This window comes from Penaeus chinensis, chromosome 1, assembly GCF_019202785.1.
Source record: "Penaeus chinensis breed Huanghai No. 1 chromosome 1, ASM1920278v2, whole genome shotgun sequence".
Lineage (NCBI taxonomy): Eukaryota > Metazoa > Arthropoda > Malacostraca > Decapoda > Penaeidae > Penaeus > Penaeus chinensis.
In genome coordinates, this window is record NC_061819.1 from 20,408,375 (window position 1) to 20,420,874 (window position 12,500).

Sequence of the window (12,500 nt, forward strand, 5' to 3'; positions counted from 1 at the left end):
GAGATTTGCGGGCAGAGAGAGAGAGAGAGAGAGAGAGAGAGAGAGAGAGAGAGAGAGAGAGAGAGAGAGAGAGAGAGAGAGAGAGAGAGAGAGAGAGAGAGAGAGAGGGGGAATGTGTGCGTGTGCGTGTGTGTATGTGTGTGGCAATAATAATGACTGGAACATCCTTGTCCATCTTCCTGTCTGTAAGCGTTTATCACAAGAGCGGAAACCGATATTCATAAGTAGATATTGATATGAATTCTTTAGCAGAGGGTCACGCTTCTCCATGGACCTGTCAAAGAATATGACTGAAAGGCGAAAAACGCCGAAATCTGGGAATGTTCTTGTATAAATGATAATGATTTCAACGTTTTTCCAGTAGATCGAATCGAATTCCCGGGGAGTGTGCGCACCTGCTCTCATGCGTTCCTTCCTTGCCAATATAAAAAGTTCCACGATTTCAAGAGTGGACCACTAAATTTGAAAGTCAATGAAAGGATATCATATGCGCGTGTATCGTTAATCTTGAAATGAACTTAGATATGAATAGCCGATATGAAAAGTTGAGTAGTTAATCACTCTCATGTTAGAAATGGATTTATTTGCAGAAATGTTAATTTAGAGCGATTCGTTCGTATCCCGTTCCAATACCTTACGTAATTCATGTTTCCTATGCTTCATAAATGTCTTTTTTTCGCACAGACGATGCCCTCTAGATGACGGCAGAGCTAACCAAGCAAAATAGAAGGGAAGAATTATGTTTTCTTTTAAAATATTAGAAATACATCAAACGTGAAATTTTATGTTTCACTGAACTCAAATGAAATCGTTTAGCCATTACTCATACTTGGCGTATTCTTTCCGAGGCCAAAGTCTAACAAATTCGAAAGTGAATGAAAAATAAGAAGTCAAGGAAATGATAGCCCTTTTCCTACAAAGGAATTAGTTTTTTTAATTTTTATAAGAATAAACAGTTAATTTCGTTTTATTGTGCTTTATCATAAGAAGGTTATTAAAAATTGGGTGATGTTATATCTATCTTCTTTTAATTTCAAACGTGTGGTTGCTATGGTTACCGCCGTGGCTTCTGCCATGTAAACAACAATGTGTCGACAACACAGACTGATCGCAGTCAGTTAAAAAAAACATGTTTAATAGCCAAAGGTTTGTTTCTTAGCATTACTTTTAAATTATATTAAACCTATCATTAAGGGAATAATATGCCCTACTCCCGTCAGCGGGAACACCTCCAATTTGGTACATTTTCCGGGCAGTTAAAATAGTTGGAAATGGAAGGATCAAGGTAGCACTACCATAGACTCCCCCCTAATCCCTTGCTCGTTGTTATCGTGGGTAGAGGGTTTAAGGGACAGAGACTGGGGCCCATTGTAGGGGAATCACCCCTACCTTGGACCTCGACCCTCGCCTTAACTAATTTTGCATGGTATTTTATTCTCACCCTTTCCTTTCCTTCTCTTCTTCATCATCCCCTTCTTCTGTCTACATCCTTAGGTGTGATAGCCGTGCTGAAAGGATGAAAAGATGGCTTTGCGTCAGTCATGAATGACCTACGGGAGCCATGGGCTTGATATTCCCTTAGTTAATTGTCTAGCCCTTACCCCTATTGTGGGGAACCTGAGGAGTAAACTGTTTCCTCTCCTCATTTATTTCAGGCTCACCATGGCCAATAATAAAGATGTTTTATCCTTATAAGGGGCATTATGGCTTGCCCCTTCATCAACTAGCCAATCTAAATTTGATTTCATTGGTTTTCTGACCCCTGCCTCACCTTTGACCACAGCTCCAACTGATACTAATACAACCTCTTTGATCTTTGCTATCAACTCTATCCATTCCAAATCATCCACCCAGGTCATAACTTAACTATTGTCCTCCTTATTGTCCTCCCAATAGTGCTTCCTCTCTCCATACCACACCATCTTCCTCCTGCCCTCATCCTTCTACTGCTTCCATCTCTGCAAATCTTTTAAGTACCCTTTTTGGCCCAGCCAAGTGGGACCAATTCTTTGTGATTCCCCTTACAGCCCCATACTTTGACAATTCCCTTTTCTTCTCCAAAAGTAGTTGGCAAAGTTACCTTTCAGTCATTCTGATCGTTCATACCTTGTCACAGTTACAGCTTGTGCACTATCTACCCTGATTGACCTCAGTGGTAAACCTATTCCTGCCCAACCTCACTCCTCCCTTAATACTTTTACTGGAACTGTTTCCGTCTCTCTAACTAAATGTCCTGTCTACAACAAGGGCTGGTCAGATTGTGGAAACTATTTGCTCACCTGCCTTGTCGACTATGATGCAGTGGCAGTCCAGTGCTACGCTATTCCTCCCAGAGGCCAATGTAAGTTCTATACCAATATTGCCATGACCTTCCCAATGAAGACATAGACATGACCTTCCCAATGAAGTTTATGTTGGTGGAGTCTCCTGCCTATCCAACCATATCGACTTCTTCCCCGTCAATGTAAGAAATGTTGGCGTTTTGGCCACCCAGCCAAACACTGTTGCTCCACAGCCCATGACTGTTCAAATTGCTCTGCTTAGTCACGCACATGTGCCTATTGTGGTGGCTCCCATAATGTATTTTATAGAAGCTGCCATGCCAACAAGCTCGAATCTGAGCTAGCAGTTCTCAGATTCAAACTAGGCCTCACTCTATGTGAGACCAGACAAGAAGCACACTGAAGAGGTTTTTCTCTCTCTACCTATTTGAAAACTGTACTTCACTCCGCTCCCCTCCTATCTTCTCAAGAGGTCTCAGCATCTCTCACAGTACCTCTTCCCTCTACCCTGAATCAACCTATCTCTACTACCTCTCTCCCCCAGCCAAATTCCTTTTCCTGTCCAAATCCAGATACTCCAATCTCTACCACTTCCCCTCCTTCTCACTCTACCTGTCACACCAGACAACCTAAACATTGCACTCCATCTCCTACCACATTCTCTTTTACATCCACCTCTTCCTCTGCTCCTCAGAGATCTATTCCCTCTTCTTCTCCATATAAGAAAACCTTTGTTTCAGACCTCCCCACCCAACTCCCCTCCAGTAATTCTTGAAGACACCCAAAGGTTCATAAGCATGACTAGAGAGAATGATCCACGCCCTCATGCACCCTCTAATCCCTCTACATTCAAAGCATCTGCAGATATCCATCCTCCTCCACCTCAAGTTCCCCCTACCCCACTTCCTCCCACTCAACCAAAAAACACCCCATCCTCCCCTCTTCCATGTGCATCACCAGTCCTTCTTCCTTCCCCATTATCCTTACCACCCCGCACTTAGATGCTCATCTGACTGCCTTAAGTCAAAACAGTGTCCTTCTGTGGATCCCTCTCTTCCTGACATTTTCCCTGATATTTTACCATCATCCCCTGTTCCCTTATTTCATTCTCAGGATTCTTCTCCTACTTCCACAATTATCATTTCTTATTGTATTAACATTTGATTGGTTCATAATAGCTCTTTGCAGTTTTCCCAATACAGTGTTACTCTCCCATCCTCAGACATTCTCCATTTGATCTGATTACCCTATACCTTTAACCACATCCTTTTACAAATCCCCACTGTATTCCATTTGCTCTCTATACTCTTTTCACTAATATTCTATCCTACAGTGTTCTACAACCTTTGACATATAACATATCTTATCCAGATGTCTAGCACATTTGTATCTTCTAACCATTAACCATTAACCACTATCATAAACTGCAGTTTTCTATAAGAAACAACTGTATTAATTAAAAATATGAATACATATGAGCTGTTGACTGGCAGCCTATTTAAATGGGCATTAAACCCTTTAATTATTCACAGTGTAAATAGTAATGGTTATTGTATTTTATCACAACATCCAAACTGCTTACTCTTTGATGTGCACTCAGATTGATGATTACAAAATAAGTCTTCAGACTATTATGGGGAATAGGTTTATCAGTCAAATTAGATGAAAAGAGAACAAATTTACATTTGTGTGCTGTGACAAAACTTTATGCCTCCCCTTTACATTGTTATTTTCTCTTATTCTGCATAAACATTTTTAGTTTTATTTTGTCATTTTCCAATGTCTATATTTATCATTTGATTTGCCTTATCCAGATGGTAATAGACTGTTCACAGATCCCATATCTCTCCAAGTAGTCTGTAAGATTTTGTTAATTACAATTTATTTAGTTTTTTCATAATATTCAATTTTCTGTGTTACAACCAGCACTGCCAGTCACTGCAGCCAGGAATAGGATCCTGAACATGGAAATAGCATCCTCCCTGGAGCCATGGGTTTATTGATGGAAATAATGCAAAAGCCCCTTCTTAACTACCAAATGACTAATCACTTTCCATGAGCTTTGTGCACTCGTGGCAAGTTGTTCCCATTTCCCAGGCCTTCAGCTGAAATGTTCACAAAGGCTAGTTCGCATCACCCCAGCCCATTGCCAGATGTTCCCATGACAGCATGTTCACATCACCTGCCCCTCAAGCCAAATTTATTCATGGCATGATAGTCATATCATCCACATTGTAGGGGTCAAGAATTTGATCTTTGTTACTGCTTTTGTTGAATAAACATAGACCTGCTGTTATCATGAGGTGCTCAAAGCTAGCCATACTGAGGATTGCTAAGTCTAAATTATTGCCAATAATTTGGAACTATACACAAGCTGTGGAATGGTACTGGTGTTTTCATCTGGTGTACACTTGTACATCAAACATAATTTTGATAAAGAATGGGGTTAACAGTGTTACCAAAATCATTTCATAATATTCATGAAAATCAAGCTGAGCAAATCTGGAGAGAAATGCTTCAGTAAAGCTGTTAGAAATAGAGACAGTCAGACCTTTTTTTTTACTGTGACCTTTTTTTTTACTGTATCTATAAAATATACAAAGGCTAATAATGTTTCATAGTACTTCAAATGAAGTACTGTAAATTTTAGTTATAGCATTATTGAAAAGTTCAATAGGATATTTTTTTGACATATTAACAAACTAATGTTACTGATATCAGTATATTTCCTCTGACTTTATTTTTGTACTGACCAAATTTAACAAAATCTCTTTACTCTACAGAGAAAGATAAGAAAGCCAGGAAGGATGATGGAAGATGCGAATGCTGAGTGCAAGAAGTTCTGCACGGAATGGGGACACTTCCACAAGGTGACCCGTATCTTGGTAAAGGCAATACGGAGAATACATCATGGAGTGAGAGCTGAACATGCACAGCTCAAGGGAGACATAAAGACTTCAGGTTTAAGATCAAAATTTTTAACTAGGCATGAAACAGCTTTTAAAAAAGTGGTTATTGGCCTGCAGGATTATGCGGCAAATTTTCTGGAAATGGAAAAACAGTTCAAAGAGTTATCCAAAAATAGTAGTAAATATTGTGAAATTCAGTTTAATAGAGTAGTGGAAAAACATTCTCAGGTGTGTGTGCAACGAGATACAATACTTTATTCTGTAGAAAGTATGATAAAGGCTCAATTGAAAATCATAGCTGGAAATTTTAACGAAAATTCAGAAAATCTAGGGGATGCTGGAATCTTTAATGCAATAGCTGCATATAATGAAGTTCTCATTGAACTCAAGAGAAACATTCCAGAAAAAGAGGAAGATGAATATGAAGATGAAGAAGAGGAAGAAAATGATGCTACACTCTATAGACTAGTAATGCCTGAAAATTTAATTCCTCCATTATCGTGCTTGAAACAAATCACGGCTTCTAAGATACTACAGATAGTTGGTCGAGAGAGGGCACCACAAGTAACTAAGTGCATAGCAGATACTTTTATGTCAGAGTTTAAGATGCCTCCTGAAAATGGAACAATGTTACCCTGGAAACCTATAAGTTATAGTGCAAAGTCAGGTTTGCTGAATGGTGATATATTTGAAGATGCCATAGCAAAGGAAGAAGATGAAAACAAGCTAAACCAGCGGAAACTTGATATGGCTCTTCGAATGGAGTTTGGAGACGATTTTCCTGGAACAGACTACTTACCTGCAAATGATGCTGGAGATTGCAATACACCTTTGAACTGTACAAAAGTGAATACACTTATAAAAACCAACACTGAATTATTAGAACAGCTTGTAGACAAGTTTACTAAAACTACAGGTGTATTAGGTGAGCCAAGTCATCATTTTAATCTTATGTGATGATTTGTTTAAATTTTATGTAATTATTATGTGATGATTTGTTTAAATTTTACCAGTGTAATAGATGAGCCAAGTCATTAGTTCAATCTTATGTGATGATTTGTTTAAATTTTATGTAATTAGTATCTGTTACTGCAGAATAATGCAAGTTAGAGCAATGTTGGCATATAGTAATTTGCTCATATATATTTTTTTTGCATGAAAAGACTTCTGGTTTTTGTAATGTATAATTTTCTTGCTGAATTTTATCAGTGAAAGGAATGGTCAAGCACAGCAAGTCGGGAGAGAAACGCCTCACTAAAGCTGCTAGAAATAGAATTGAGACCTACTATGTGGAGAGAGTATGGGGTGAAGGTTCAGAATTTGTGGAGGAACTTGTCTTATGGGTCCCTCCAGCAGAAAGACCTCCACCCTTCCCTCCACCAGCTTTGCTCACACCTCTTCAGTTGTTTCAATTACTTGGTATCTTCCAACAATACTGCAATAAATGTAAGTAACTTTATATTTACCTTGTTCTTTTCAGTCCTTTCAATTTTGTTGTAGTAGAGGTTTGTTCTTAATTGGGCTTTGTTATCATTGTAGCATGAAAGATAGTATTTTGTTTAGCATTGTATCATGTAATGTAATATTTTATGATATCATTAGTACTCAACAGAACAACAAATGAGTATCCTACCTTCATGAGCTTATTTCATTTATGACTTTAGGCAAGGAAACAGATTTGTTCATCATTTTCAGATTTATAAGTCTTATGTAGATTTGAAAATGAGAGCTGTAAGGGAGCATATTATTTTAATTACTAAAGTTACATAAATCATATGACAGTGGTATTATTTGTAATACACTGTACATTATAAAAAACAAGGTATAATGTTATGCACATCAATGAAGGAAATAATTTAGTCAAATATATAATCATATGTAGTAGATAAGTAACATACACCATCTGCAGTTTCCTTAAGAACACATTGTTAACTTTCCATAGATTTATTAGTATGTAGTTGGTAACCAAAAGGAATTTAAACTTTTGTTTGAGTTTTTCAAATATAACTTATAATTATAGCTAATTATTCAACTTTCTTTGCAGGCCTTATACCAGAATCTTGTTACACAAGTTGTGAAGGAATAGTTGATGAATGTCGACATTTAGCAACAACTTCATTCATTGACCGGAATATGGTCCGTGGTATCGGAACTTATGCTCGATCATGTCCTGAGCCCTATAAGCTTTTAGATGGAAATTATTCTACTATAGGTGGTAAGGTTTCATGCTGTGAATTGTTGTATAGATTATTTTGGATTATTAACCCAATTGGCACGGATGCAAGAATACATCCTATGCCCACTGTAATATAAGATTATTGTATTGCATTTATTGTATTCACACATAGGTGGCTCTACCTGTTTACTCTTTTCCTCGACTTTTGGAAAGGGACTTTTGTATTATTTTGTTGTCTTAAATGTTACCAAGATTTAAATAACAGTTTTAATCATAACAGCAATGACATTAATAACAGTATCAACATCAATTGTATTAAAAAGAAAAACACATTTTCCCGCCAATTCAAGGAATGCAGAAATCAGGATTGGTCACAAGGGCCTACTGATGGACTCCTTGCCGGCTGAGCACATGTGGAACCATCTGTATGTAACAAAATTCACAAAAAAAATACAGGGGACAGAACATAAATCCATGGTGGTTGGGTTAAAGAGAATAAGAAGTAATATTGAGAGTAACTTTATGAAGTCTCTTGTAGGTTTGATTGTATTTCTGTATTGTATGATATTTCTTTATAGGAGATGGCATTGGTGATGTGGTACAGCTGCTAGTGTGGGAAATTAATGAGATTGAGAGAGCAGAAGTTGAAAAAGAGCCCAAAGACTGGCCTGTTGGAGATGAGGTAAGGTGCTTCATTGCATTTCTTGTTGATAGAGGATGGGTGAGTTAATAGCAACTAATTATCAAAGATAAGGACTATAGTAGATATACTCCATCTAATTCTAATTTTTTTCCATCTTCATGGTAGTTTACTTTTTATTCATACTTTCTGTATTTTTTAGGTTGGCCTTATCCTTAGACTTGGAGCAGTTGTATCTTCAACTCTTTCGTGGCTTAGGCTTCGAGCAAGCTACCTGCTGCACACTTGGAACACAGCACCATACTACCTCCTTACACAAGCTGACCTACCTAGGATCATTGAGGAACTTAAGTTGCTTCGGGTAAATTACATTAAAGCAACTTACTTTGTTATCTGAGGTTAAAGATCCTTTGTTTTATTTTGAATTTATTTTCTATACACCCTAAGTGTTTCAGAGTAGATCTTATTATGAATTACATAGGGAGATTTAGCATATTATCACATATGATAATTAGTTTACTAGAAGATTATTAGGGAATTAAACATCTTAAATGCATCCCTCTTCTTTCTTTATAGGTACAAGAGAGAGACAACCTTATTAAAACAGATGACTTTGCACGTCTTCTGTATGCCATGTCAAGAGACAAGCTTGTTTTGATGTTGGATAAGTTGGTTGATAGTGTCAAGGTAAGACATGTGGTAAATGAATCTTGTCTTTGACAGTAGTTGGTAGTCATGGGATATTTTCAGCTTGGTGAGTATTTTTTTTATTGTTTTTGTTGCTACATTCTTTAGTCAGAAACTTTTTTGATGGTCATAATTCTCCTCAAAACAAATATTCAAGTATTTGTCTTTGGAAAATGCTTGATGCATACAGTAGATTGACATTAAAAATCATGTATGACAATGCAGAATTATGACAAACTAAGAAACAAAATTAGGAAAGTAAGCAAACCTTTGTTAATGAGAGAAGCAATATAATTTTCACTTATCAGTAATATTGAACTTTGATTTGATTATCTTATTATTTGTAAAATAGTAAGCTGCATTACATATTTTCTTCTTTTTTTACATTTTTGAGAAACAGAGAGAAACCAAACATTCTTTCCCCAGGACTATGAACAGGAGACTGTAGGAGCTGTTAGTGCTGTCTGTCGCACAGTGAGCCTAGCCCAGCTACAGAACTCTATGCCACATCCTCGTATTTGGCGAGGGATAGGGCGGATCCCACATGAACCACACTACTATGTTTATGAGTATATCAGTAGGTTTTTGTTATATGCTTTTGGTATACTTGCTTGGGATTTGACCATCCTATGATCAATGAAGTTTTAATGTGTCAGAATTTGATTTATGATCATTCAAATTTTTAATCTTTAGATAAGCCAGTATTGAGATTTTGGTGAAGTGGCTGTATCACTGAAAGATTATGTACCTAAGAAATTTTGTACTCAAAAGAGAAATTAATTGTGGTCAGTCAAAAGAGAGATCTAATTTACAGATGCTGTGTTAGAGCCAGTTCTGGATGCTGTTTCAAAACTAGGAGTGGTTTTACAACGTCGAGCTGGAGCCACTGTCTTGAAGGTTGTTTGCTACGCATGGCTGGAACATATCCGTGTTCAAAAAATAAAATTTTCCCTATGGGGAGCTCAGCAGCTCTTAAAAGGTAGATATTATCTTAATTTTTTATAGCAGTAATTGTTGTAGTCCATAATGTTTTGGAAGTTAGGGGTAATTGGTTTATTATTTTGTTACAGTGTTTAAATTCTACTTACTTTTTGCCCTTTGATGTGTATGAAATAACTGCATTTTTTATTTTCATGATAAAATGTTGAAATCACTGATGATGATGTTTTATAGGTGTGCTACTTATATTTACATAAAAATATTATTGTATTACAAATACTGTGGTAAAGGAGTCGGAAAACTTCAGCTGTGTGACAAATTTCCAATTCAAAAGAAATACACATAGGACTCAATGTGTTCTGTTTCAGATTTCCATGCCTTAGCTGAGTGGCTACAGAAATACCCTGGTTTAGCACCAGAAGCTCGTACACAGGTGTTGGCTGTTGACGTGCTGCGAGAGTGTGAAGGTGTGGCTAGGTTGCTCATGAGACAGCCTCCTCTAGTCGTAGGATACACATCTCAAAATCAAGTTGTACCTATGGGCCCCATTACTGCTGGTAAGAGAAGTTTATAAAGTTTTTGTGACAATTTTCTATGCAGATTATTTTATGTGTCATTTTGACACTCATGATGTAGGATGAATAATACTGATTTTAGGAAAGAAAGTATACAATTTTTCCTTTGTATTAAAACAGAATTTTATTTGATTGTAACAGATAATGATTCTTTAAATAAAAAATCTACTTAAAAATTTATATTCCCACACAGGTCGAAAACATGATAAAGAAGTCAAGCTTAGCACAGATAATGATGACATCCCAGCAGAAATGTATGTACCAAACCAGCAACTGTGGCTGTCACTCAGGGCTCGGCCAGCATCCTCAGTGTGTGTCAAAATGGGTGCTTGTTGTTCTTGGCCATACTAAGAGGTGTTAACAGTGTTTGTGATCAGATGATTATGCAATTTCTCAATCCCCTGGCTGTTACATGTGATGTTGCAAAGGTTATTAACCTATTCTTCAATTATCTCTTGAACTAATTCTTTTCTAAACAATTTTTCCCCTCATTCATGCACTGTTGGTACAAACTTCATGCATCATGCATATATATATCTTGAGCAAAAGGTTAGCTATTAGCAAAGCTTTCCCAAATTAATAATTCATTAAAGTTACATCATTTGAGTCATTAATAAACTCATTACCTGCAAGGATATGCATTAGTTAGAATGCCATAATAAGTTGTAAGAATACTAGTCATATTTATCACCATGAGCTCTTACTAACTTAAATGTATTTAGTAAATAAAATCAATGTAATTGATTTTACAGCAATGCACAAATCTATAGTAAATGCTCATGAATGAACTGGCCTTAGTACAGACCTGCACTTTATGGCTCATAGGTGAGTATTACATGGTTGGTCATTTAATATACAGTGATATTCCATCAGATGGATAGGTTAGGTATACTTTGTTGTATTGTTGAATTTTAAACTCTATAATTTTTTTACTAGCTTTAAAATTAGAATGCAACAACCAGGTTCAGTGTACCAGTATTTTCATAACTTTAGTTTGTTAAATATCAGCCACACAGTTTAGTATTGAAATTTGGTTTTATGCAGGCATTTAATAAATTGTTTTCAAATATGCTTTAGAACATAGAGATGTAAATTAGGACCAGTATTATCTAGTAACACTGCTACACAAGGGAACACAGAAAATATAGTTTATAGAAAAAAAGAACTAAAAGCCATATAGGCAATACATTTTGTGCAGATGTGGAAATATATGGTAAAAAGAAAAAATGCTTAAATGCTGTAATTTGTTAAAAAGTTAATGATCAGGTTGCTTTTATTTTCTTCAGTGTCTTTATTTTCCACAAGTAATTGAATGTAAGAGGTGTTTGATATATTGGTAGGGAAATCTATACATTTTCCTTTATTTGTCAGGTTATTTGTTTTATGTTATCACAATATGATAGAAACACCGTAAAGCAGTTATTTGGATTTTTAACAGTCTTCTTGTACATTAATCATTATACATATAAGTTATAAAAATTATGGGAAGTGGGAAAGGAGAAAGAGATTAAAGAATAAATAGGAAGAAATAAAGAAGTAAAGATAAATTACAAAGAAGAAAAGTCAAGAAATGATAAATGAAAGGGAACAAAGGGAGAAAGGAAGAAAGAAATTGAGTGAACTGGATGATATGTAAGGAAGGAAAGTGAGCAAAAAGAAAAGAAAAATCGAAGCTTAATAACTGAATAAATTAATATATAAAGACAGGAAAAACAATGTAAAAGAATAGAAATGTAGAAAATTGGTGTTTTTTCCATCAATTTCACAATGTAGTGTTTATATATTTTTAAAATACGGATATTTATGTGTGAAAACCAAAGAGAAAAAGTAAAGATATATATGTTTTGATCACTAACAAAAATAGAGAAATTTGATATCAGGATTTCATGAATCAGTTACATTGATATGATGATCATAATGATTCCTGGATCATTTTCAACTCAAATAAATATGATAATTCTAATGTTGAAGTTAAAGGTTAAATTTCTTGAATATTTCAACTTCAGCCCATTAGAGACTCCCTTTTCTTCAGATTTATACTGAACACAATACTCAAGTTAAGCAATAATCTTATTCTATATTCGATCTGGTATTAGGAATTTGAAAAATATTTTTAATCTTCCTACTTATTTTGACTTTTGCTGCTTATATGGTAATACGCTTTAGATAAAAGATTTAGGTGTATTATATATACCTCAGATATATCATGTTATGGGATAGTCAGGATTTAAACTGCTAAGAATATAACTATTATATTGTATATCTAAAAGTTACTAATGTAGTAATTAATAT

At 35.7% G+C, this 12,500-nt stretch overlaps 1 protein-coding gene across 2 annotated transcripts in view; it reads left to right on the forward strand.

The window, feature by feature from the left end:
- Positions 1–12,500, forward strand: part of LOC125025898 — a 23,512-nt gene that overhangs the window by 9,832 nt on the left and 1,180 nt on the right. Inside the window, exons 1-11 of one of the 2 annotated variants that reach the window (XM_047614235.1) lie at positions 1,079–1,146; positions 5,066–6,116; positions 6,401–6,637; positions 7,236–7,406; positions 7,946–8,049; positions 8,210–8,368; positions 8,584–8,694; positions 9,121–9,271; positions 9,509–9,673; positions 10,002–10,190; positions 10,402–12,500. The exon at positions 10,402–12,500 is cut by the window's right edge and continues 1,180 nt beyond it. In XM_047614235.1, coding sequence (XP_047470191.1) covers positions 5,090–6,116; positions 6,401–6,637; positions 7,236–7,406; positions 7,946–8,049; positions 8,210–8,368; positions 8,584–8,694; positions 9,121–9,271; positions 9,509–9,673; positions 10,002–10,190; positions 10,402–10,559 — 2,472 coding nt within the window. In that variant the 5' untranslated portion in view covers positions 1,079–1,146; positions 5,066–5,089 and the 3' untranslated portion in view covers positions 10,560–12,500. Of the gene's footprint in view, positions 1–1,078; positions 1,147–5,065; positions 6,117–6,400; positions 6,638–7,235; positions 7,407–7,945; positions 8,050–8,209; positions 8,369–8,583; positions 8,695–9,120; positions 9,272–9,508; positions 9,674–10,001; positions 10,191–10,401 lie in introns of those variants that run through there. The other variant, XM_047614226.1, reaches the window with a different exon arrangement.